Source organism: Mya arenaria, chromosome 16 (assembly GCF_026914265.1).
Source record: "Mya arenaria isolate MELC-2E11 chromosome 16, ASM2691426v1".
Taxonomy (NCBI): domain Eukaryota; kingdom Metazoa; phylum Mollusca; class Bivalvia; order Myida; family Myidae; genus Mya; species Mya arenaria.
In genome coordinates this window covers 44,980,073-45,006,033 of record NC_069137.1, presented here as the reverse complement: position 1 = coordinate 45,006,033, position 25,961 = coordinate 44,980,073, and the positions used below count along the sequence as shown (strand labels likewise).

Genomic DNA, 25,961 nt, shown 5'->3' with positions numbered 1-25,961 from the left:
ATATGTAGATTTTAAAATTAGTTTATTTTCGAAATTGCTAATTGGATATGTAATGTATTTGTTATATTGAAGGTTCAATATTTTTGTACCAAACAATGGCTTAACAAAACTAAGTTGTGGTAGCAAAAGGCTTCACAATTATTTAACGATCCCGCCACATCTCCATGATAAAAGCAAGTTTGATGAAAAAGTATAAAGTAGATAATTGAAATGTGATGCACGAAAAGGACATTGTAAGTGTTAAATTTATGCACATCATTCTTTTTTACAAAGAAGAAAATGTATCAAGGCAGGCCAACGGCTTTGCAGGACCTGAAGCAGAAGATAGCGAAACTCATAGACAATAACCAAGCCTGCAATTCCGAATATAGCCTTTAAAAAGTACAGATCTCATTTCGGTGAATATGTTGAAGCTGCAAGTTCCCAAATGGAAGACTTAGTAAAAGGCCACTACTCCGATTTAACTAATTTGTGGAAGAATATAACTTTGAAATTAGTAAATATATAACGAAAGCCATCAGCTCAAAAATTGAAGTAAAAACACATTTATTGGAAGAAGAGGCTCATTCTAAAGCAACCATACTATTTATCTATTTTTCTCTTATTTACTGATGGCGTCATGAGCAAATACCAAATTCATTACCTCTTCAAAACAGTTTTGACGTCACGGTATAAATACAACTTTTTTAATCAAAGTTATTGTTCTTATTGTGACTCAATCTCGATTTAATAACATTATATATTCTTCTTTTCAGACAGATTACAAAATATCAAACGGAACCTTGGAGCCACAGTTCCATTTTTAAGTTGCTTGAAACTTTGATGTAGTAAATTTTGGTTATGTCGTTATACGAATAATTCAGCTTTGCTCGCCACGGCTCACTTTATGGCGGTTATAGCACCCACATGTCCACGTCTCAAATCGTTGGATGTATGAATATTAATGACATAAACCTAATATATACACTTAATGCATATCCGTAAAACTTATACTTAGCATATTTAAATAATAAATTAATCTAATATCAAGACTTATTGTAATAGCTGTAGAACTCATACTTAGCCTAGTGTAGTTGATCTTCCTCAATATGAATGGTAGCGTATGTGGTCAAGAAAATTGCAATTGACGTTTATACTCGTTAAGAGACAAATTCAACATCTCACACCACATTGTACTCGATGAGCTAGTTGCCTAACTGTACATATTTTATTCTGCTCACTTAATGTTTTAATTGTGTTTTGTTTAAGCCCTCGAGTGTTACAGTTGCCAGAATGTTAAGACGCCAATGACATGCAACCAGACTCAAATGTGTGGCTTGGGACAGGTACGAGCAATCTTACAAAAATACACTTTCTTAATTCTCAACAAACTAATGCGGACTTATTGTTTGGCCTAATACAAACAGTACGATAATGAAAGTGTGGATATTGAAACATAAAACCTAAAAGCTTGTAGAAAAATTGTGTACCTGCATTATTATATTTAAATATATAGTTACCTATCTTTCCAGTCATGCTTTATGGAAACAACAGTTACAGCGCACGAGGTTTTATACCACATGGGATGTCTTAGCAACAAAGTGAGTTGTTATTATTTGTATCATTAGTACATTATAGTTCCTTCCACATTGAAGACATTGGATTAAAAGTATGCCTTAATATATTATCAATTATGTTTGAGTTATTTTTCGATCAGCATGTACACAGTTAATCGATAAAGGTTTCATTGTTTTACGTTGTCCAATCACCAATTTTATTAATCTTTTACTCTGAGGATTGTGCTTCATTCATATGAAATGGAAAAAATAAACACATAGTTGACTTATTGATACAATAATACTCAGTTACTTTACTTTTGCAGAAATATAAAATCTTTAAACTGGCACTTTATTTTATCCTTTTAAATATCAATATTCAACAAGAATGGAACGTATGTCCGTTCATATACGTAAACGTATTAAATTAAATTTAAATCGAGGACGTCTGGAATTAGTCTCTGAAAGACAAAGAATTAAAACCAGCTAGAGTAAATGGCCGACATTTTATTGCTTCCACGAGGCTACCACAAACCTGCTTTGAATATTAAGAATACAATACAAACTACAGGAACAAGACAAGACGTCAAAAGGTCAAACATAAACTCTGAATAAGCCGGATTCAACTCGTGACGACACTGCTATAACGATTCTGGGTGCATTATTCGATGACATCGCAACATTGTAAAACTGCATGGATTAAAAGATAATAACATTCATGATATTCACTTCTACTCTGCTTAACAGACTGTTTATCGTTTAATCTAGTAAAGTTGAACTGCTCTCCTAGACTTCTGTGTTGTGCTCTTTACAGATGTGCACACTATCGGGTAATGTACCTGGAATCGTCGGTCGCTCAATTGAAACACGACAACAAACATCCTGCCATGAATGTTGCTCGGGAAGTCTGTGTAACAACCAATTGTGCAGCACAAGTAAATGTTCCCTTTCTCCGATACAAGTTTTAGTTATGTCCACCTACAAATACATGTAACAAAAAACACTTTTACTTATCAGCATTAACAGCCAAACGTGTAACAGCATTGTTCAATATGACTGAAAGTATAACGTTTTCATCCAATGAAAGAAATGGTTGACGGTGAATCTTTTTACATACAAGAAAAACTTGTATCCACATAAACAAAATTTGCGTGTGTGAATGCAACGACATATCATAATCCTTAGTTCATCATCATTGATTAAGTAACAAGGTGAACTGCGGAAAAAATCATATATCATATGTATAAATATGAAACAAATCCAAAAACATTTAACAGTTTATGAAAAGCCAATTTTTCATCCAATTTTTATTGTGTGAATTTTAACAAGCAAGTTGACGTAACATATTTTAATGATAAAAGGTAAAGAACAGATTTTGAGCATTATTTATTTACAGATGACTGCAGTGATGTTTTGAGATTGGGCCTGTCGCGCGGGTCGGGCGTGTACAGAATCACGCCCTGGAACACACAGAGGGAAGTGGATGTTTACTGTGATATGGATACCGAGGGTGGGGGATGGACGGTGAGTATAAGGATTGTTTCAGGTTTTATTTCGACACTAAAATTAACCTTTGGTGAAAAAACCTTTATAATAAAAATAAATATTTGATTTTAATGAAACTTAATGAATACTTTAAGTTTACTTAATGAATAGTTTTCAGGATCTTTAAGAAATTATAAAAAATACGATATAAACAAAGTTTTCGAAACCGTGAGCCATTCATATTGCTAAATGTCAAAGCACATCATAATGTATCATGCTATCAGGTCATTCTTAATACTTGCCTAGGAGCTTACCTGACCCCTTGACACTTTGTCATAATTTGCCATAATTCATGTTGTCTTTTAAGCCATTTTGCATATAGCCTTTTATACTCCTACAGGTATTTCAAAGACGCTTGGACGGATCTGTGAACTTCAACAGGAGCTTTGCGGACTACGAGCAGGGTTTTGGCTCCTTGGATGGTGAATTTTGGCTCGGTTAGTTTGATAATGTTTAAAAGTTAGTGTTATAATGCTGGGTTATGTATATATTGCAGATCTTTAACTTCACTTCCCATGGCGATAACATTATCTAGTGAGTTCTTATTTTCCAAGTCAGACACACTTTTTAGAATAAATGACGTTCGCGCTGTTTTCTTTGAGTTCGCGATTACCAGCGACTGAAACGATTGCTATATTGCTCCAGATCTTTTTAGCAGTCTTCGAATTTCTCGAGTACGCTGATGCGATCTTTTAAACTGTACTTTTTCAACACCATGAATCATAGTACTTTGATTTTCAAAAAACAACAACATATACTTCAGTAGCAAAGATATTGCCGCCATGTTATCATTCGAAAGCTCTGTATTTTTGTAACGAAAGCAGTACCAAGAGGCTTTTTAGAAATTGAATGTTGATCGAGTGTCTGGTTTAGCCTTTTTTTGCTTTTTGCAGCGTCAGATGACGAAGGATATAGGTCACGCTTATTGCCCTCCAAGACCTTAGGCGTTGATGTAGTCGGTGCTAATTTCTCCATATATCGATATGTAATAAGGCTCTTAATTTATTTACACTCCTTCTACAATTCCTTTGATGAACAGATATCCTTTCAAATGCATTTTTTTCGAATACAAATTCGTCGGAATACCTCTGGTATTATAAGAACGATGTTTGTACTTGCTCAATTATTTAGACGATGAATGATAACGGAAGATATATGTGACATCGATCAAAGAAATCAAAATTTTGATACTTTTACTGCTCGAACGATAGATCCTATAAACCTCAATTGTTTTGAATATAAATGTGTTGTGGTCTGTCAGTGGTGTTAGTACACGTCTGTGTAGTGTGTGTCTCTAGTTCGGTGTTGCTTGGCTCTTGCATTTGCTTCTAAAAAGGGTTTATTTTTGACAACTATGCTTGTCCCTTTGCAGTTTTTTATTGAATCAATGGAGGCGTTTTTATTTTTCTACGTTGTCGCTTGAATAGCGGAGATAAGTTTTTCAAATAATAAATTTAAATATGAAAAAAAATATGTTAAAATCATTTTTTCTTAATAGAAACATTTGGTTTGTGCATGATAATTACGAAGTCCTTTTTGTTTCACCGTGTACTTGGAAAATGTTATAAAACACTGATAGAACGCAATATTACAGCATGGTTTGCCTTTTCGCCTGCTCACAGATGTTGACGTCACACCAGCTTTCGGTCGGACAACCAACTTATTTCTTGGTTGTACCATCGATGACGAAATCGATTTATTTAAAAAATGAATTAATTTATAATACTGATATTAACAAATAGCTAGGAAATTGGTATTTGACCATGTTTGTAAATAACGGTATTAAAGTGAAATGAACCAGTCTAAAGCTACCTGATTTTTTTTTCTGAAGCAATGTTTGACGATAATTATCATCATCTTGTCTGAAAATACAAAGTATGACACCTTATCTGAGTGATAGAAAGCAGATGATATTTCAGTATAAGTTTTTATTGGGGGGCGCAATTCCGGAACTTACTTTTAGACATGTATGTAACCCGTATCTCAGAATCGAAAAATGAGATAAGGTTTGTTTTGGCTATTTTAGTCTGCAGTGGTGCCTTTTGGTATATTCATGACCGGCTTAATCGTCTGGTTGAAAAGTTATTTGTCAAACATTCTGGTGAAATCCCTGTTAGTCAGCTCAGTAATCATTGAAAAACTCCGTGTTTAAAAACGACCACATTCAAATATTCTGCGAAAACTGTGATAAAACAGCTAGCTAAAAACACGTCGGATACTTAATTTGTTGGTAGACCCTGTTAGTCTGCTCAGTAAACATTGAATAACTCCGTGTTTAAAAACATCCACATTCAAATATATCGGGGAAACTGTCGATAAAACAACTAGCTTGGAACATGTCCGATTCCTTCTTTTTGGAATATCATTTCTGCGAAGTTGCATTCTTATCACATTATTTTCAAAATGCTGTTTATCATATTATTACCATAGAGCAGAACAATTACAACCAGATCTTATTTAATTGTGTCGACATTTTAGAACAACATCCATTTAGTACGCACTGAATACACGAACAAATATCAAACTGAACTATTTATAAACACTTGTTTTCATAATTTATTTGTGATACTTTCAATGCTCGAGAATACTTGTGTTTGTTGTTTACCGTTTGATGTGTTATTTGTAACAATAAGCCATAGTACATTGTTTTAAGGCATCGACAGGAGCACTGTCAAAATGCAAGCGTTCACTTAAATTTAATTTATACACAGGCCTAAGTCTTCTGTACTCAATGACAAGCCGGGATAACATGACGTTGCGCGTCGATGTTAGCTTGCAGGACGGAACTACTGGATTTGACGAGTATTCAGGGTTCTTCATTTCTGATCCAGACCGTTACGTGTTTAACGTAAATGAGAGGATCAACTCCATGGGAAGTATGTTCGTCAAGGGAGTTTCCAAAACTTGATACATTACTTTGATAAAATACGCTTTGATACAAGGCTGGTGATGACATACCCTTTCATTGGTTTCATTTAGGCATTCATTCTTTCAATTTCAAAATTATGAAATGTTAGTGAGTACAGTTAAATCATTATAAAACAAACTCTCAAGTGATCAATTTGCAGGATTCTTGATTGGTTATTGTGATGAATATATGCATTTTTATCAATAAAGCCTCTCTATAAATATAGTATTACTATTGTACAGAGATATTATTGGGTCACTTTATATTTACAGTGCGCAATATCGCACTTCTCTCCGAAAACGGTACGATTTATACGAACCATCAACCGTTTTTAACCTACGACAAGAACGTGCATAACTGGCCTTGTGTACAAATAATGGCAAGCGGATGGTGGAGTAAAGGATGCTACAGCAACCCGAATGGAGTTTACAACAGTGGATCTTTAAATTACATATCTTTGAACACGTCATATTTACATTATTCAAACGTAAAGACTGCCAGCATGATGTTTCGAATGGGCCATTAAGTTTGTACTGTAATTTTTAAGCATTTTATTTGTTAGACCTTTTTCCAATGTTTTCAAACTGATAAGCTTCAAGTGCTTTAGTGGTCAACAATATTTTTGTCCTGTGGATCTGCAGTATATCTCCGGTTTAGCAAATATTTATTTTAGTTATTCAGCTGTCAGAAGTAATTAATTTAACAAAGGGAAGCGGTAGATATAGATAATGGCTCTCCAAGTAGGTGTGCAGTTTACACAGTCAATATTATGTTGAACACTTAACACTTAGAATGTTAGTATTTTCTTAGCATACATTTAATAAATAGTCATGCGACTCTGCTCCATCAAACCGTTTTATGTAAGTACAAGCTAACAATCTTCAAGCATTAATTTACCCATGGCATTAAAGTAAACATTTATCTAATTTTTCCAGAGAACGTTTAGACTTTTGCATTTATTTTGTAAAGATACAACCCTTAAACAAAACCTCCCGTAGATTAACTTGTAACTCTGACATGCAAACATTACATACTGTTAGTTGTATTGATTTAGGATCCTTAATCATGAAGAAAATGTCACGAGTTACAATGATACAAGAGTTTAAAAGAGATCTCCCTTTTAGGTTTGATTATGTTTACAGGGCGTTAAGTATAATTTGGCTATATAACATTATTTAGCCTCAATTAGGTTTGCAAAATATCAATTTAAAAACTGTCTTTTTCATGGCTTTAAGTCTAACGAGGCAATACACCTTTATTAAGCATCAATTAAGTTTAAAATAAATTCAATGTTTGGCCTTTTGTTTTACTGGATTATATATGTTGTACCTAACTATGAGAGCGTCCAATTAAAAATTACTCTTTTTTCTTGAATGGCACTTTGATTGTATAGGGCTTTAGGTGAGTTTTTGTTTAATGGCAGTTTGATTGTATAGGGCTTTAGGTGAGTTTTTGTTTAATGGCACTTTGATTGTATAGGGCTTTAGGTGAGTTTTTGTTTAATGGCACTTTGATTGTATAGGGCTTTAGGTGAGTTTTTGTTTAATGGCACTTTGATTGTATAGGGCTTTAGGTGAGTTTTTGTTTAATGGCACTTTGATTGTATAGGGCTTTTGGTGAGTTTTTGTTTAATGGCACTTTGATTGTATAGGGCTTTAGGTGAGTTTTTGTTTAATGGCACTTTGATTGTATAGGGCTTTAGGTGAGTTTTTGTTTAATGGCACTTTGATTGTATAGGGCTTTAGGTGAGTTTTTGTTTAATGGCACTTTGATTGTATAGGGTTTTAGGTGAGTTTTGTTTAATGGCACTTTGATTGTATAGGGCTTTAGGTAAGTTTTTCTTTAATGGCACTTTGATTGTATAGGGCTTTAGGTGAGTTTTTGTTTAATGGCACTTTGATTGTAAAGGGCTTTAGGTGAGTTTTGTTTAATGGCACTTTGATTGTATAGGGCTTTAGGTGAGTTTTTTTAATGGCACTTTGATTGTATAGGGCTTTAGGTGAGTTTTTGTTTAATGGCAGTTTGATTGTATAGGGCTTTAGGTGAGTTTTTGTTCAATGGCAGTTTGATTGTATAGGGCTTTAGGTGAATTTTTGTTTAATGGCACTTTGATTGTATAGGGCTTAAGGTGAGTTTTTGTTTAATGGCACTTTGATTGTATAGGGCTTTAGGTGAGTTTTTGCTTAATGGCACTTTGATTGTATAGGGCTTTAGGTGAGTTTTTGTTTAATGGCACTTTGATTGTATAGGGCTTTAGGTGAGTTTTTGTTTAATGGCACTTTGATTGTATAGGGCTTTAGGTGAGTTTTTGTTTAATGGCACTTTGATTGTAAAGGGCTTGAGGTGAGTTTTGTTTAATGGCACTTTGATTGTATAGGGCTTTAGGTGCGTTTTTGTTTAATGGCACTTTGATTGTATAGGGCTTTAGGTGAGTTTTTGTTTAATGGCACTTTGATTGTATAGGGCTTTTGGTGAGTTTTTGTTTAATGGCACTTTGATTGTGTAGGGCTTTAGGTGAGTTTTTGTTTAATGGCACTTTGATTGTATAGGGCTTTAGGTGAGTTTTTGTTTAATGGCACTTTGATTGTATAGGGCTTTAGGTGAGTTTTTGTTTAATGGAACTTTGATTGTATAGGGCTTTAGGTGAGTTTTTGTTTAATGGCACTTTGATTGTATAGGGCTTTAGGTGAGTTTTTGTTTAATGGCACTTTGATTGTATAGGGCTTTAGGTGAGTTTTTCTTTAATGGAACTTTGATTGTATAGGGCTTTAGGTGAGTTTTTGTTTAATGGCACTTTGATTGTATAGGCTTTAGGTGAGTTTTTGTTTAATGGCACTTTGATTGTATAGGGCTTTAGGTGAGTTTTTCTTTAATGGCAGTTTGATTGTATAGGGCTTTAGGTTAGTTTTTGTTTAATGGCACTTTGATTGTATAGTGCTTTAGGTGAGTTTTTCTTTAATGGCACTTTGATTGTATAGGGCTTTAGGTTAGTTTTTGTTTAATGGCACTTTGATTGTATAGGGCTTTAGGTGAGTTTTTCTTTAATGGCACTTTGATTGTATAGGGCTTTAGGTGAGTTTTTCTTTAATGGCACTTTGATTGTATAGGGCTTTAGGTGAGTTTTTCTTTTATGGCACTTTGATTGTATAGGGCTTTAGGTGAGTTTTTGTTTAATGGCACTTTGATTGTATAGGGCTTTAGGTGAGTTTTTGTTTAATGGAACTTTGATTGTATTATGTTCTATGTGTTTCCTAATGTTATGCCAATTTTAATTGATTAAGGTAACATGTTTTTCTTTGTTTTATATCATCGAATCTTCGACTCTATCAGGTTATACTTAATTGATTCTTTAAATACACTATGATTGTATAACGTTCTACGTAATTGTTTTTTCAATTACACTATGACTATATAAAGTTCCTGTTGATTTGTTCGTTAAATGCACTATGATTGTATGATGTTCTATGTGATTAATTGTTTAATGGCGCTATGATTGTATAAGGTTCTGTGTGATTTGTTCGTTAAATGGCACTTTGATTGTATAAGGTTCTACGTGATTAACTATTTAATTGCATTTTGATTGTATAAGGTTCTACGTGATTAATTGCTAAATGGCACTTTGATTATATAGGATTCTATGTCATTTATTGTTAAATGACACTTTGATTGTATAAGGTTCTACGTTATTAACTGCTAAATTGCACTTTGATTGTATAAGGTTCTACGTGATTAATTGTTTAATGACACTATGATTGTATAAGGTTCTACGTGATTAATTGTTTAATGACACTATGATTGTATAAGGTTCATGACACTATGATTGTATAAGGTTCTACGTGATTAATTGTTAATTGGCACTTTGATTGTATAAGGTTCTACGTAACTTAATTGTTTAATGGCACTTTGATTGTATAAGGTTCTAAAAGATTAATTGTTCAATGGCACGTTTATTGTATAAGATTCTACGTGACTTAATTGTTAAATGGCTCTTTGATTGTATAAAATTCTAAGTGATTAACTGTTTGAAGTAAAGGCGATGAACTTGAATGTTTGTGCTAATAAACTATTGAATTGAATTGTTTAAAGGCACTTTGATTGTATAAGGTTCTACGTAACTTAATTGTTTAAAGGCACGTAGATTGTATACGGTTTTAAGAGATTAATTGTTTAATGGCACTTTGATTTTGTAAGGTTCTACGTGATTACGTGTTCAATGGCACTTTGATTGTATCATGTTCTACGTGTTTCCTTGTTTGATATTAATCGCTCTTTAATTGCTTAATTGTTTCAATTACTGCTATCTGTAAAATTTTCTTTCCCTATCATCACTAGAGCTTGTTATTTAACTCTCCTTTTTATAAGAAGAAAATTAGTCTTACTAAACCAATAAAAACATGTAGCCATAGACTCTTTTTTATAATCGATAGCATGGTTTGTAGGGTTGGAACATTTGAAATGCTTTAAATTATGTTTCCCTTAACACACAAAAAACAATTTCACTCTCAACAATCTGATTTTTATATTTCGAAGAATTATTGACAGAATTTATTTACAATGATACACTCAGTTTTTGTTTTCCTTTGTGTTTTTTTTTTCTTAAAACAACAACACATGCAATAATAAACGATCCGTGCTTTAGGTGATGACGTGCAGACGGCAAAGAAACACCTGTAATATATGTAAAACAGGTACACTATAGCACTGACGCAAGCAATGGCTATAAAAGTCCCGAGTGTAACCGACCGGCTAGGAAAAAAACAGAGCTGGTTAACTCTGAAAACCTGTGCTCATTTTGCCATCTCAAGTTTCGTCTTACAACGTATAGATGTCAAGCTTCATTGATTTATCTGAGTGCAAATGAATGAACCACAATTGACATCTTATCAAATATACCCTGTACAATACAATATGAATTAAAGATGTAAACCGCGTGAAGTCGACTGGTAGAGTGACCAAATAACCGTTATACGTAATTATCATGACACCCTCGTGAAAGACTGACCAAACAATATCTTACTGTTAAAACCCTCTCGTTTCTCGATAGGAAGAAATTTCACGCGTAACTATTAAAATGCGTGCAATTAACATTTTAAAACTGTATGGAAACAATATGAAACATTGAATCTGCTAAATGAGTTATTTCATATTTTAAGCTCGACTATTCGAAGAAATAGTAGAGCTATACAACTTGTCCTAACATTTTTGGCATTAAAAATGCATTGAGACACGTGTCCCCAACTATCCAGCCCAGTTAGTTTAAGTTGAGGTATTGACTTAATAGCCCAAATACATAGTTTATTGCATTGAAACTTTAAACAATCGAGTATGATGACTCTCTATTCCATATAATCCAAAATTTGCCTCTTTATTCGTTTGATTTAGAATATCTGGTACGGTTTTGCTTTTAATATTACTGTACAGTGATCCAAGCATACCTTACTAAAAATTTGTAATCCTTAAACTTAAAAGCGGCGAATAAGTCGAGTGCGCTATCTCTGTGATAGCACTTGTTCATCCTGGGTATGTTCACTCCGGCTTTATGCATTTGTTTGGAGGCAGTATATATATCCAGCCGTTGGGTCTGCGTATATTCAACGACTGGATACAGATACTTTAAATTATGCAATCACTAATTACTTTCTCAGTAACGAATCGGTTGTTATGGGCGAAGGACATCAAAGGTATTTCCATTAGTTGCAAACATAAGATCTAAATATTATATCAAGCAAAAACATGACAAACAGCGAGAAAGCAAGGGCTTTTAAAACATCAGGTCCTTCATTGAAACAAAACAGATGCTGTTTTGCAATTACATAATGCTGTTTTTTGGTTGTTCGCTGATAGCTTGTAATCATTATTTATGCGAAAAGCTACAGAAACAAGTTCAGTAGCAAAAAGTTTAAACATAAACCCGGTTTAATGGCACTGGGTAAACGCCAAAGAACATAAAATCACAAACAAGAAACATGGAAGAACAGCACAAAACTCCACAAGCAGCACGGTGCATATATTCTATTATATATAAAAAGTTGGTATGTGTATCAAGGATTGTTAAGTACTTCCAAGGAACGGTCAGTAAAAAGTAAATTAACTGGGGGTTAAAACCAGTTTGAGTGCACAAACCTCAGTCTTATCCCAACAATCCTAAATAAAGATTAAACGTTTAAGGTAATTTTATGTATGCATTACCTTGAGGAAACTTAACAATAAAACAAATACTAATCCATTTATAGGTTAACCCCAAGAACTTAATACAAAATTAACGATTTGTTTAGTACTATGTTCACATTTCAAAACTTTTCTACCAGACAGAAGAACACAAAAGCGAGCATATTATTCATAATTTCACTTATTTAAGATATACAAATATAATAAATCTCTAGGAAAAAAATTCGATATGAGCGAACATATAGTTAACAAAACTTCATCTTGCAAGTTTTTAAATGATTCAATTCCACTCAAGCATTTTTACTATATTCTGGTTTCAAAATGATATTTTTTAGCTTTCGAACAGATAAATCTTACAAATCTAATGATGGCAAATACAAACTAATTTAAACAGGCATTGATAAGAGAAAAATGCTGCTATAAAAGTTTAAAAAAGTTACTCTGTATTAAGTATGCATGTATGCGTACCTGCTTTCAATACCGTAAATGTTTATAATGTTGTTTTCAGGTAAAGAATAAAGGCCGTGGTAACAGTAAAAAAGGCAGACAGTCAGAAAAAGGGACACTTCACTTGACCTCATGGGGCTGTCTGCTAATACAGACTGCCAGAACATTTGTTTTCAAATATTCCAATAATTAACAAACAAATATTGCTAAATTTGCAAGATGGTTTATTAAAGGTATCATATAGGTATCTAGTGAAAGTCTCACAAACAGTTACTTCTTTCAAATATATTGTTTCATTACTATCAAACAAATTCAAATTTCCTAGCAATGTTGATTGACAGATCTTGACAGTTCATGGACCTCTAACAGCCAACTGAATTTTACTACCGTTTCCTGTTTACTACAGGTTTACTATCATAGAATGAATATTTAACTGCCATATGGTGGGAAACATCCATTATCTTTGGTGATATATACTATCAAATAGCTTATTATAACACAATTCGTGGAAGTATTGGTCAAGGTATACTTTATTTATCTAATCTCAAATGAGAAAACAATGGAGAAATTATTCTGTACTACCCTGACAGAAACATATAACACCAAAAGCCATGTAAGTGATTACAATCAAACCTTCTGACCAGAACATACTTGATAGCCCCGATTTATCTCGCCTCCTCTGCCATAAAGGCTTAGCTGCTGTCCGGTAGGATATGTGAGGTCATGTACCTCATGTACCCAGGCCTCTAAGTAGAAACATCTTAATTAAGGCGTTTCAAGAGAAAACATATGATTTACGTACATATAATTATTACTAGCCTACTTTTACTACAACCTCAACTAAAACTAATAATAATAATAATAATAATAATAATAATAATGATGATGATATTAAAATAAGTATATTAATAATAATTATATTAATAATACTAATACTAATAGTAGTAATTATAAGAATAAGAATAATTATTACTATTATTATTATTATTATTATTATTATTAGTAGTATCATTATTATTATTTTTATGAAATATGAAATGAAATGACTACATGTTCATCTCGCATATATTAATCGGATAGCGCAAACAGGAATCCAGGAGGAAAACACAACCATGGTTTGAGTTTTTATAACATAATGACATTTTTGCAAGGATACACGTTGTAGTGTAGGAAATACATTCAAGGTACGTGTGGAAATATCCAGTGCTGACTTCGAAAGCAGATGAACTGGTAGTCTACAATCCCGTCAAATAAGCAGAACCTTCATGTAACACGTTATGTTTCTAGTGAGTGAATAACTGTATCTGTCTACTTGAAATGTCGTATCTACCACAACAATGCAATGTATAGACGAAATATATAAATATGACACTAGAGGGACTTAAGTACTTATACCGAGATTTTCATGACAGATCTATTTCTGACAGCCCGATACATTATCACATACACATGACGTTGATCTTGCATCGACGAAATAGGGAATAGCTTATATGTCACCCTCGTCCATATTCCTAAAGCAATACCATTGAATACAGTTGTAATTTCTCCGGGTTTGTTTTCATTAACATTTATTTTGTTGACTTATAAATATAATGTCAGTGAAAATGATTCATAAGATATCCTACTTTACAGTGTCAGTTTCATGATTGTATTACATGGTCTTCAATACTTTATACTCTGGTCTTTGTGGCGTTTGTACATGCTCTACTTCCTCTGTCTATCACAAACTAATGATTGGTTCATTACTTGAGGAGGGGTAACCATTCCCGAACAGAAATTTACAATGATTTTCACAAATGTGCCTTAAACTTCGAATCTCACTCTGATGATTTAATGTTTTGCTATTTATACTGATTAAGTGTTTAACAAATTACTACACGATCAAATATTTCAAAAATATTTATTTAATTTTGACATTACTTTACAACTGTTTTCTTAACATCTGAAGAACATTTCGTTTAGAAACTCTGCTAGTTGTTTTTCGGGTAACAAACGTTCTGCAAGCTGCAGCAGTGTGCAAGAAATAGGGCATTTAAAAATAAACCTGCGTGAGCTGAAGCTCGAAATAGCTAACTATATAACAATGCTTGTACGTCCCAGGTATCAGACACGCGGATGCCTGCTTGCTTGAACATTGTAACAGTGTTAAATATAAACTGGATAAAGTTAAAGCGTAGTAAATTTCATTTGGACAAGGTACGTTTGTATAACAGTAAATATATTCGTATAAAATAAGCGTGAATTTTCAGTTATTCATATAGATTTTTAAAACAATATTTTGGTAGTAGTATATCATACCACCGAGTTGTATAAATGAATAGTAAGGGTGTGTTTTTCTTATTTCATAAGAGTGCTTTTGCTGTCGATTTACATAAATTCGCAGAAAGCAATGACCTAACATACTATTTTGGATTATCATGTATTCATATGAAGCATTTATGGCTCAATGCTAAGACAAGTATATTCATTTGTTCATCGAAAATATACAGATAAGATAATTTTGGCAAACAATAAAAGAACATCAAATTTCGGTGCATTTAAAACAATTTGTTTTGGCAATTTGGCTTGATGGATATATGTTAAAACATACTGTTTGAATAAGGGGTCTGCTGTTTATGAACACATTCTATAAGTGTTTTTATTTAACTTTATTATTACTTACCTGCGCAAACGTATAAACAACCCGCTCGCCTTATTTCTTATCAGTTGGGTTCAATAAAGTTTTCTTAGCGTATAGCATGTTTTGTGTAACAAATAGTTATAAGTATGTTTTAATGTCACAAGTGAACAATGTTCAGAACGTTCGGACGAAGATAGATATAAATTGCATGTGTGCATTTTAAGTATTTCTTCTTTCAGTCTAACAATTGTAATTTCTTATTTATCCGAAGAAAAATAAAGCTAATATTGACACTGGCAGTCATGTGAATTTCATCAAAGCAAATTTCAATCATAAGCAAAAAAGCAAGCACCTGAATCCAGACTATTTGCATACGCAGGTAACCAGACATAATTCAGTTAAACATTCAGTATAAATGTAGGTCAGATAACACAGAGGTTTAAGCTGTAGAATCCTAAAATGCCCAAGCATTGATCACTTTTACCACCGCACGTGACCTGAAATAAGATCAATAGACGTACTTAATTAATGATAGCATGCCCCATGAAAATGTCCCGTTAATGAAGAATATCAAATTATTATTTTCATGGATTTGGTCTGTTCTGAGGCAAAAACATCTACTATCGCAATGAAAATTCCGTCTGTATGTTAAGTACGTAAATCACAACGTTTGTTAAAATAAACAGGAGTTACATATATAGAACAATACCGATGGAACTATATCAAGATGTTTATAATAGGATAACGGAAGATGCATTTCAATGAATTATTAGCGTGGTGTCCATAGTTATTTTAAAATTATTTTGATTAGTAGTGATGTGCGAATAACTCTTATCTTTATTATATAGCCTTTGTGTCACTAAAAGGTCAGCAAACAATAAGAAACATTTGATAATAAAATGACGTTTACCTTCAGAAAGAAATAAGACTTGTAAATGCAGACGCCTATTTTACAAAGAATTGTATTGATAATATTGTACTGTATTCAATATTGTTCCAAGCTTAAGATGTCTTTATGTGTACTACAATTTTAAATACGTTATTATCTTCCACCAAAACTCGGCAAGAAACGGGCGATTACAAAGATAAACATAGTTTTCTACTTGATGACAGTGATTACAAAAAAATGGATTTAAAGGGACTATTCACCAGATTGGCACCCCAAAAAGTTATTTTCTATAACGAATCTCATGACAATTATTTTATAAAATGTTTTTTCTTTGATATCATAATTGTACCAAAATGAAAAAAATCGAGTCGGAGACCGGGTTCGAACCGGTGTCGCCAAAATTGCAGACCGGTGTTGTATCCACTGTGCTACGAAGCCTTACCCTAATCCATTGGACTATTAAAGCTATACACCTAACTTGGTAATATCAAGCGATAACATCGACAAGTCAAAGAATTCTACTAGGTAGACATACCTAGTAATCTTTTTTAATGGAAAATTACGAAAAAAAAAGCTGCGAAGAATGAATTAATTGTAAACTATGTGGTACTTAGTTTCAATTCATTGTACACATCGATACCAAGTTTATGTCAGTTTTCGTCAATTTTCTGTTGTTTCTATCGCTATTTCATCATACGATGTATAGCCCCTTTAATGAGATATTCCAGCGGTTTGAAACTGTTACAAGGATGGTATGTAGTAGTTTATACTAAAATTGTTCAGTTCTATCAAGTTCATTCACCAACTATAAAATGAAGTCAATGATCGTATAACACCGTCGTATTGTGCACACTATATAATATCTTTAACATTTCAAATCATTCACACCAAAATACTTTTTGTTTCTTGTATCAATGTATTTTTTACAGTATGATATTGTTACGTCCGTTCGCCATTGCTGCCCTGGTAATTTTAGCGACCTGTGAGGAAGACAGGTTGAGAAAATTAGAGGGACAAATGATAGAGATGAAAGCTTTCCAGTCGTACGTAATGGCGGTAGGTGTATATGTTGTACAATTATATAATACTGAACAGGTCAATATATAGTTTTACTGTACAATTATATAATTATGATGAGGTCAATATGTAGTTATGCTGTATTAGCATGCACTTCTCTTAAGGACAATATGTAGTATTACTGTTCAATCTTACACTTCTCGTGAGGACAATATGTAGTTTTGCTGTACAATTATATAATTACGATGAGGACAATATGTTGTTTCGTTGTATAATTATACACTTCTCTTGAGGACAATATGTAGTTTTGCTGTATAATTATATTCTTCTGTTAAGGACAATGTGTAGTTTTGCTGTATAGTTATATATTTCTGTTGAGGGCAATATGTAGTTGTGCTGTACAATTATACACTTCTGTTGAGGGCAATATGAAGTTTTGCTGGACAATTATATACTTCTCTTACGGACAAAATGTAGCATTGCTGCACGAATATATACAACTGTTAGAGGGCAATATGTAGTTTTGCTGTACACTTATATACTACTGTTGAGTTCAATATGTAGTTTTACTGTATATTTATATATTTCTGTTAAGGGCAATTTGTAATTTTGCTGTATAATTATATACTTCTGTTGAGGGCAATATGTAGTTCTGCTGTACAATTATATACTTCTCTTGAGGGCAATATGTAGTTTTGCTGCACAATTATATACTCTCTTGAGGGCAATATGTAGTTTTGCTGCACAATTATATACTTCTCTTGAGGGCAATATGTAGTTTTGCTGTATAATTATATACTTCTCTTGAGGGCAATATGTAGTTTTGCTGCACAATTATATACTTCTCTTGAGGGCAATATGTAGTTTTGCTGTACAATTATATACTACTGTTGATGGCTATATATAGTTTTGCTGCACAATTATATACTACTGTTGATGGCTATATATAGTTTTGCTGTACAATTATATACTTCTCTTGAGGTCAATATGCAGTTTTGCTGTTCAGGAATATACTTCTCTTGTGGTCAATCTGTAGTTTTGCTGTTCAGTTATATACTTCTCTTGTGGTCAATATGTAGTTTTGCTGTACACTTATTTACTTTTGTTGAGTTCAATATGTAGTTTTGCAGTACAACTATATACTTCTGTTGAGTTCAATATGTAGTTTTGCTGTACAATTATATACTTCTCTTGAGGACAATATGTAGTTTTGCTGTACACTTATTTACTTTTGTTGAGGACAATATTTAGTTTTGTTGAGGACAATATTTACTTTTGTTGAGGACAATATGTAGTTTTGCTGTACAATTATATACTTCTCTTGAGGACAATATGTAGTTTTGCTGTTCACTTATTTACTTCTGTTGAGGACAATATGTAGTTTTGCTGTACAATTATATACTTCTGTTGAGGACAATATGTAGTTTTGCTGTACATTTATATACTTCAATTGTGTGTAACATTTAGTTTTGCTGTACAATTATATTCTTCTCTCGAGGTCAAAATGTGTGATTGTTGTACAATTATATACTTCTGTTAAGGTCATATATAATTTCGCTGAACAAGTATATACTTCTTTTGAGGTCAATATGTAATTTTGCTGACCTGTTCAACAACTGACCTAGAACGCGAGCTTCTTGGTAGTTTGTTATGGCGATTGGTAGTGATTGTGAAATCAAATAGATTTGTTTCGGTCAATATTTCTATTTACTGGCCTGTCAAGTTGCATAGACCGAGAACGACAGCTAGGAAGTGGTTCTTAATGGTGGACAAATAAATCGTTCATGAACATGATTATTTTGGGTTGACATGTAGTTTTACTGGCCTCGTCAGTAGTAATGACGGACGACGACATTTTAATAATTTAAAGTAGTGTATATAGTATCATCAACTACTTCTGTTGAGATCAGAATAAAGTTTTACTGATATGTGAAGTGATATTGACCGGAAACTATTGCTTCTCTGTATTACTTTATTGCGTTAAGTATTGACATTATATAAATATTGTTAACATGATAAATGGAAAAAAGTCGTATAATTTGTAAAATATATAAGATATGTTGAATTAAAATTATTGACTTGTCTCTGTTTACACCTTGCTGCTTCTATTTCTTGTTAAAATCAGTTAAAAATGTAACCATACAGTTCCATCACGTTATTAACAGGAGGATTGTTCTTGTTTCAGAGGCTGAACACAATTGAAGGAGATGTTGGTACAATGACTAATAGAGTTTCAAAGCTTGAATCACATTTTATCACATCCGATAACGATAATTCAAAGATTGACAGTATCAAATCAATAACCGGGCATACTTTAGGAGATATATATACAAACACTGAAATAAACGACATAACAAAAACTCTCACAATGTATAAACATTCATTTAAAAAGCATAAAAAGGAACTCATTAATGTGAAAAATGTTTTCAAAGACACATTGTCAGCGTTTGTTTCGAACGCATCCTCAACTGTCAGCTCATTAGTAAACAAAGTCAGCTACCACGTGCAACACAGCGCCAAAAATATATCTGCTACTTTGGAAAAGGTCAACAATACAGTAGCTGAAAGTGGGCGAATATTGCGCTCTGACATGATGGTCACCATCAAGGCACGTAAGTAACTCGTAGCTAACGTGGGTTATTAACTGTATCCGTGTTCAAAACAATTATATCTTCTGACAATGACTTCCTGTAGTAAGTATAAAACAGACTTATAAAAAATGCTTTTTGATGATATGAATACGTCATAACATTATTTAATATGCCATGAGTAGATACCTGCAGGCAGTGATTACGTCATACCATAATTTAATATGCCATGAGTAGATACCCGCATTGTTTCATCGTCCTTTGTAAGCATGATCATTATGGATTGAGTCATCAGACGTCTGTATACGTAGAAGTTCAAAAACATTATTACTTATTATTCTAATCACACTCTTCTATTAACAGCATACGAATCAATAGATTAGTAAGTATTTATTGATCGATGTGATATATTGTTCTATTTCCTATCGCGATCAAAGTTCACAGAGTGTCTGGTCTGAATGGTCTGTTTGACATGTGAAGTTAATAGTTTCTGGAGTATTACACATGCAATAAATTCTGAAGTATTTCCACCACTTTCAAATATTATTTTATTTCTCTGTCCAGTTCACAGTTCCTGGAGTGACTGGTCTGCATGGTCCAATTGTGACAAGGGCAGCAGAAGTAGACAAAGGTCATGTGATGTACCTCAGCCTTTAACTAATGGCATTTGCATTGGAAATGATACAGATTCAGAGGAATGTGTCATTCACGAGTTTCTTCCATGTGAGTACGTTTTTCTTACGCCTTCAGATATATAACCTCTAACCAGTTACTACCGGAAATACAGTATTTCCAGAACACGTTGTATTACTTAGTGTTAGTATATATAAATAATTGTTATGTTTATCAAGAATTGTTAGGTACCGCCTTGGAACGGTCAGTTAAATGTAAATACATGTAACAAGTCATACATGTATATATACAACATCACTGAATTATTTAATGTTATGATATATTGCTAATTTTTGCCTTCATTGTGTTAGTTTTACCGATTTCAATTTTTGTAGATTTGGCAATGTAAATGTAATGTGTTGATGTTACACGAAGTTCTTTATATGTTCTTTTAAAAATATATGCCATAATACATATACACCAGCTGACTGCAGCGATGTGTTAAAACTAGGCCTGTCGCGGGGGTCGGGTGTGTACAAAATCACGCCCTGGAATACACACAAGGAAGTGGAGGTTTACTGTGATATGGATACCGAGGGTGGTGGGTGGACGGTGAGTATAATAGTGTTTAGATTAAGGTTATGCTTATTGTTTGAAATTCTGACATCACCTGTATTGTAAATGAATACAGGCTTCATTATACGGTTATATTTTAGAGAGCCAGTGCAATAAATATTCGAACACTTGAATGTAAGATCAAAACAAATCTTTCAAAAAACTAAATACAATTATGAAGAGGTTGCAAGACATAACGTGTTTTGGAACGAGTATGTTTTGTGGGCTACTTTTTGTTCTCTGCGTAATACAACTATGTGTGCATCGTAGGTAAGGAATAGTTTAATGATTCTCTTCTCGTTGTCACTAAGCACCATGAAAACGTGTTTGCCAATATATTCTTCAAAAAAAGTTTGCTAGCATCCAAGCTGAATGCATTATCAAGGAATTCGAATATACAAACAATTTGTAATTAACAACGCTTTCCATATATGTAGGTGTTTCAAAGACGCTATGATGGTTCTGTCGCCTTCAACAGGAGCTTTGTGGATTACGAGAGGGGATTTGGTTCATTGGATGGAGAATTTTGGACGGGTCAGTTTCTGAAGATAACGATACCTTCTCTCGTGTACACAAACGATACTATTCTTTAAATTTAATGTTAATAAACGGGCATATTTAGATTTCAGCTAACTATCTGAGATGAACTTGAAGAGTTCTCCAATTGAATACGCCTTCTTAGATATATAGATGTTTTTTTTGTTTAATTATGCCATTAAACATTATATAAATATTATAACATTATATAAATTATAACATTATATAAATTATAACATTAAATTTGAGGTGGTGTTTTCAAGTTGTGCGTGTCGCGTAAATTTTAATAATTGAGTGGTATGAGTACACACAACGTTTTAAAATATTTAGTAGAATAAGAGTCTTATGTAAGATCGCCGTATACGAAATAAACGAAATACCTCTCACCTAAGCATAGCTTCTCCTGAGAATTACTTTAATTTCCAATAAAAAATACAAATACCACTCTATTTTCTCACTGAAGTATCAAGTATAGCTACCTTAGATGTTGCTTGGTTAAATGAAAAGGAATGTTTTATGATCGCAATTTAACATAACTCCCATGGCCTTTGTAGATTTAACTGTTTGAGAGTCCGTGCCAGTAGACTGTGTCAACTGATTAATGAAAGAAGATCTAGATACATCTTTTAAATGCGGAAAACATTAAACCTATGATACCGTCTTATTTCTGTTTAACAAGGGAGCTATTTGCCTTAGAAAATGAATTAAAAAGGTGGAGGTTATATATTTCTAACTGCGCTACGCCAAGTTTGGCAAAAAGGAAGCACATGCAACGGTATAATTTGTATGGTAGCGCTTATAAATAAATGCTGCAAATTGGTCTCCATAGCATACTATCTGCGTTACTGCATGTTAATATTGTCCGAATCAATGTCCTATAACGTCCGTATAAGAGTGTTCACATAGTTCAACAGTAGTGTTTATTATTCCTCAAAGGTCTGGGTCTTCTTTACACGTTGACAAGCCGGGCTAATATGACGCTACGTATCGATATGAGTTTACCAGACGGAACTACTGGATTCGACGAGTACTCGGGTTTCTATATTTCTCCACCAGACCGATACAACTTTAACGTTGATAGGAGGATGAACTCAGAAAGAAGTACGTAAATCATTAGTCACTAAAAGGTTATAAACAGTTACATCAAATACGTCTGGGTACGATCGTAGTTAAATATGTATTTATTGGTTTAGTATGTGTGTTTTGTCTCACCACCATAAGTTTGTAATTTGTTTTTGTTTCATTACAGTTTTATAGAACAAATGTTAATAGGTCAGGAGGTCTGCTTGTAATAGTTCTTAGTTGTTTATTTTGTTATCACTCCGCTATTTAACACTCAAACCTCTTTCTAGTATTGGTATTGCAGTGATAAAAGGTGAGTTTAACCGGTATATTTGCAGTGACCAATTCCTATCTACTCTCCGACAACAGTTCTCGTTGGGATATCAACCACCAGCCGTTTTCAACATACGACAGGGACGTGGACAACTGGTTTGGCAATAATTGTGCCCTCCGACATGGAGGAGGCTGGTGGTTTAATGAATGTATGACTAATAACCTGAATGGACCGTACAACAGTGATGTATTTTATTACTATTCCTTCAAAGGTTCAAGACCGCGAAACCTGAAGACATCTACCATGATGATGCGATTGAGTCATTAAGATTTGACTGGCGTCGTTTATGCATAGCATTTTAGTAATGTTGCAAAATTGGAGCTTGATGCACTTGACATGTTTTTTTTGTTTTAAATAATGAACTTATGTATGAAATAATTTTCGTATAGACCCGCTTTTCACCTAACGCTGTGAAATGTGCAAATTGATTTGTTACTTAAACATGTTTGTGGTTCGTGAAGAGATATACCAATTGAAACAAACAGAAAGTCTCTTATAGATTGCAACATTCGGAGCTCCTCGGCCATTTTTTCAAAAACAACCTCGGATGTATATGGACGGTTTACATACTTAAAAAGTGGTACGTTTAAGTCCGCTGCAAATAGATCGCGTAGTAATCTTATTTAGTAGTTAAAATTTATGACTTAACTCTTGGGAATCGTAATTATGTTTGCAATAATACACTTCACTGGCAATCAATTTAAACTGAGAGCAATGAATACAACTCTTAAACACTACATTTAATTAATGCTTTTATTTAAAAAAAATACGGACTACTTCAACAGATATACCGGCATACATCCGAGGTTGTTTTTGAAAATAATGGCCGAGGAGTTCCGAATGAGATTGCAAAGGGCAATATGTAATTCATTTATTTAAATCATTATCTTGACTTATATCGCTCGTTAAGGTGCCTTTAACGGTAAACGTGATAAGTACTTATTATTGTAAAATTATTAGAAAAAAGTGTTATAAATACAAATTGTTAACAAATAATGTTGAGTATATGTCATTTGTTACAACAAATGTTTTAGATAAGATACTGCAATGTGTACATACACTTTTTACGTTTGATTTACGTCATTTCTGGTCCTTTGAAGCCCTTAAGTATCATTATGCAATCACTCTTCCACTCTCCATTCAGCATAAACACTAACCACTAACTTTTGAAAATACTTGTGACTTTTTAAAAGCATTTCATTTTTGTTGTATTTTGTTTCAAATTTTCTGAACAGTTAAACGAACACGAACCTATGTAATTAAGCTTTTTGTAACACACTACAAATAATTGAATACAATTTTTGATCAAAATACGTTTATTTGATTACACTGGGGAATAATGCCATTTCGAAAGTAATATAAAAAAACGCGCATGCGCAGATGATTATAGTTTCATAACTCCAACGTTTGCTTTTTAAATGCAATTTTAATCTGGTCCCCTACCAGTGATAATATTTTAGTTTTATAGTCTTATGATTGTTTTTTTTAGATAGGTATCAACATGCTACAGAAGCAAAACATTTTAATATCATGATACAATGTCAACGATATTGTTTCACTGGATAAAATTTGGTACCAAGTTATGAGAGAGTCTTTGTTGCATGCATGCAATATACTTATTAATATATCGATATACATGTATTATGAATATTTATGTCCGTAAAATTAGTTTGAATTTGTGTTTACAGCTTAGATGACATTTAATTATATGCTTGCAGGTATAATTTATATGTTTATCAGTGAAATAAATAAACAACAACAGCAAAATAACATTTTGGTATTATCCATTGTTTTAAAATAAGAGCCTGCTCTCAATTCCAAATTAAACAACCGCACACAGTGCAGATAAATATATTCAAGCATGTTTTTACGAAATCACGTTACGTTCGCATACAATTTGGTGTTTTCTAAAAAACAACATCAACTATCTGTCATTTAATATATTTATAGGCATGTATATAGTAGAAAAAGATGTTTTGTTTAGGAGGAAGATGACATTATATCACAACTCATGAACGCGCGAGTAGAAACTATTTCACTTTTGGCATGGCTACCCTTAAAATAACGCTTTTATGTGGCATAGCTACTCGTGAAATATCGCTTTTATGTGGCATAGCTACTCGTGAAATATAGCTTTTATGTGGCATAGCTCCTCGTGAAATATAGGTTTTCTGTGGCATAGCTCCTCGTGAAATATAGCTTTTCTGTGGCATAGCTCCTCGTGAAATAAAGGTTTTCTGTGGCATAGCTCTCGTGAAATATAGCTTTTCTGTGGCATAGCTCTTGTGAAATATAGCTGTTCTGTGGCATAGCTTCCCGTGAAATATAGCTTTTCTGTGGCATAATTACTCGTGAAATATAGCTTTTCTGTCGCAAAGCTCATCGTGAAATATAGCTTTTCAGTGGCATAGCTACTCGTGAAATATCGCTTTTCTGTGGCATAATTACTCGTGAAATATAGTTTTTCTGTGGCATAGCTCCTTGTGAAATATAGCTATTCTATGGCATAGCTACCCGTGAAATATAGCTTTTCTGTGGCATAGCTACCCGTGAAATATAGCTTTTTCAGCTCCTTTCATGAAATATATTACAATCTTCCGATGAAACAAACAGTTATACTCTATGTCATTGTTTTCTATCACATGATTGGTAGTATTGTTACTTATGAACTTTTTGTTTGAATTAAAATCGACTTCGAACTTACATTTGTTAGTGTTTGTGTAACCCCTATAAGATACGAATACCAGACAGTGAAGTGAAACAAAGAATACCTTTCTACAGTTCAAGGTATGAAAACAACGTGCCTTCGTGAGAAAAATGTAACTTTATTTCGATTAATGGTCAAAGGGTGCTCCATAACTTATTTTGATATAACTTTTTTCTGTAATTGTTCCGCATTGAACACTCAAGCTTTTCTAATTATTTAACGAGGAGAGATTGCTCGTCATCTGACACACCTTTAGCCGGATCCTATCAGTCTCAGGTTGATGCCCTTTGCCAGATTCTATCAGTCTCATGTCGATGCCCTAAGCCGGATCCTATCAGTCTCAGGTTGATGCACGAAGTCAGCCGGGTCCTATCAGT

The 25,961-nt window shown here is 33.2% G+C and overlaps 1 protein-coding gene across 1 annotated transcript; it reads left to right on the top strand.

Moving 5' to 3' along the window:
* The first annotated feature begins 1,923 nt into the window (after positions 1-1,923).
* LOC128221698 (angiopoietin-2-like) lies at positions 1,924-25,580 on the top strand. The gene is made up of 12 exons (XM_052930299.1): positions 1,924-1,930; positions 2,932-3,059; positions 3,421-3,517; positions 5,792-5,956; positions 14,781-14,799; positions 17,042-17,168; positions 19,315-19,741; positions 20,282-20,440; positions 20,814-20,941; positions 21,382-21,478; positions 22,418-22,582; positions 22,882-25,580. The coding sequence occupies exons 1-12, from the start codon at positions 1,924-1,926 to the stop codon at positions 23,142-23,144; spliced, it is 1,782 nt and encodes a 593-aa protein (XP_052786259.1). The 3' UTR covers positions 23,145-25,580.
* The last annotated feature ends 381 nt before the right edge of the window (positions 25,581-25,961 follow it).

Coding starts and splice junctions, on each gene's coding strand:
- LOC128221698 (XM_052930299.1), top strand. Junction 3,060..3,420: donor CCGAGGGTGGGGGATGGACG/GTGAGTATAAGG, acceptor ATACTCCTACAG/GTATTTCAAAGACGCTTGGA. Junction 20,441..20,813: donor CATTCACGAGTTTCTTCCAT/GTGAGTACGTTT, acceptor CATATACACCAG/CTGACTGCAGCGATGTGTTA.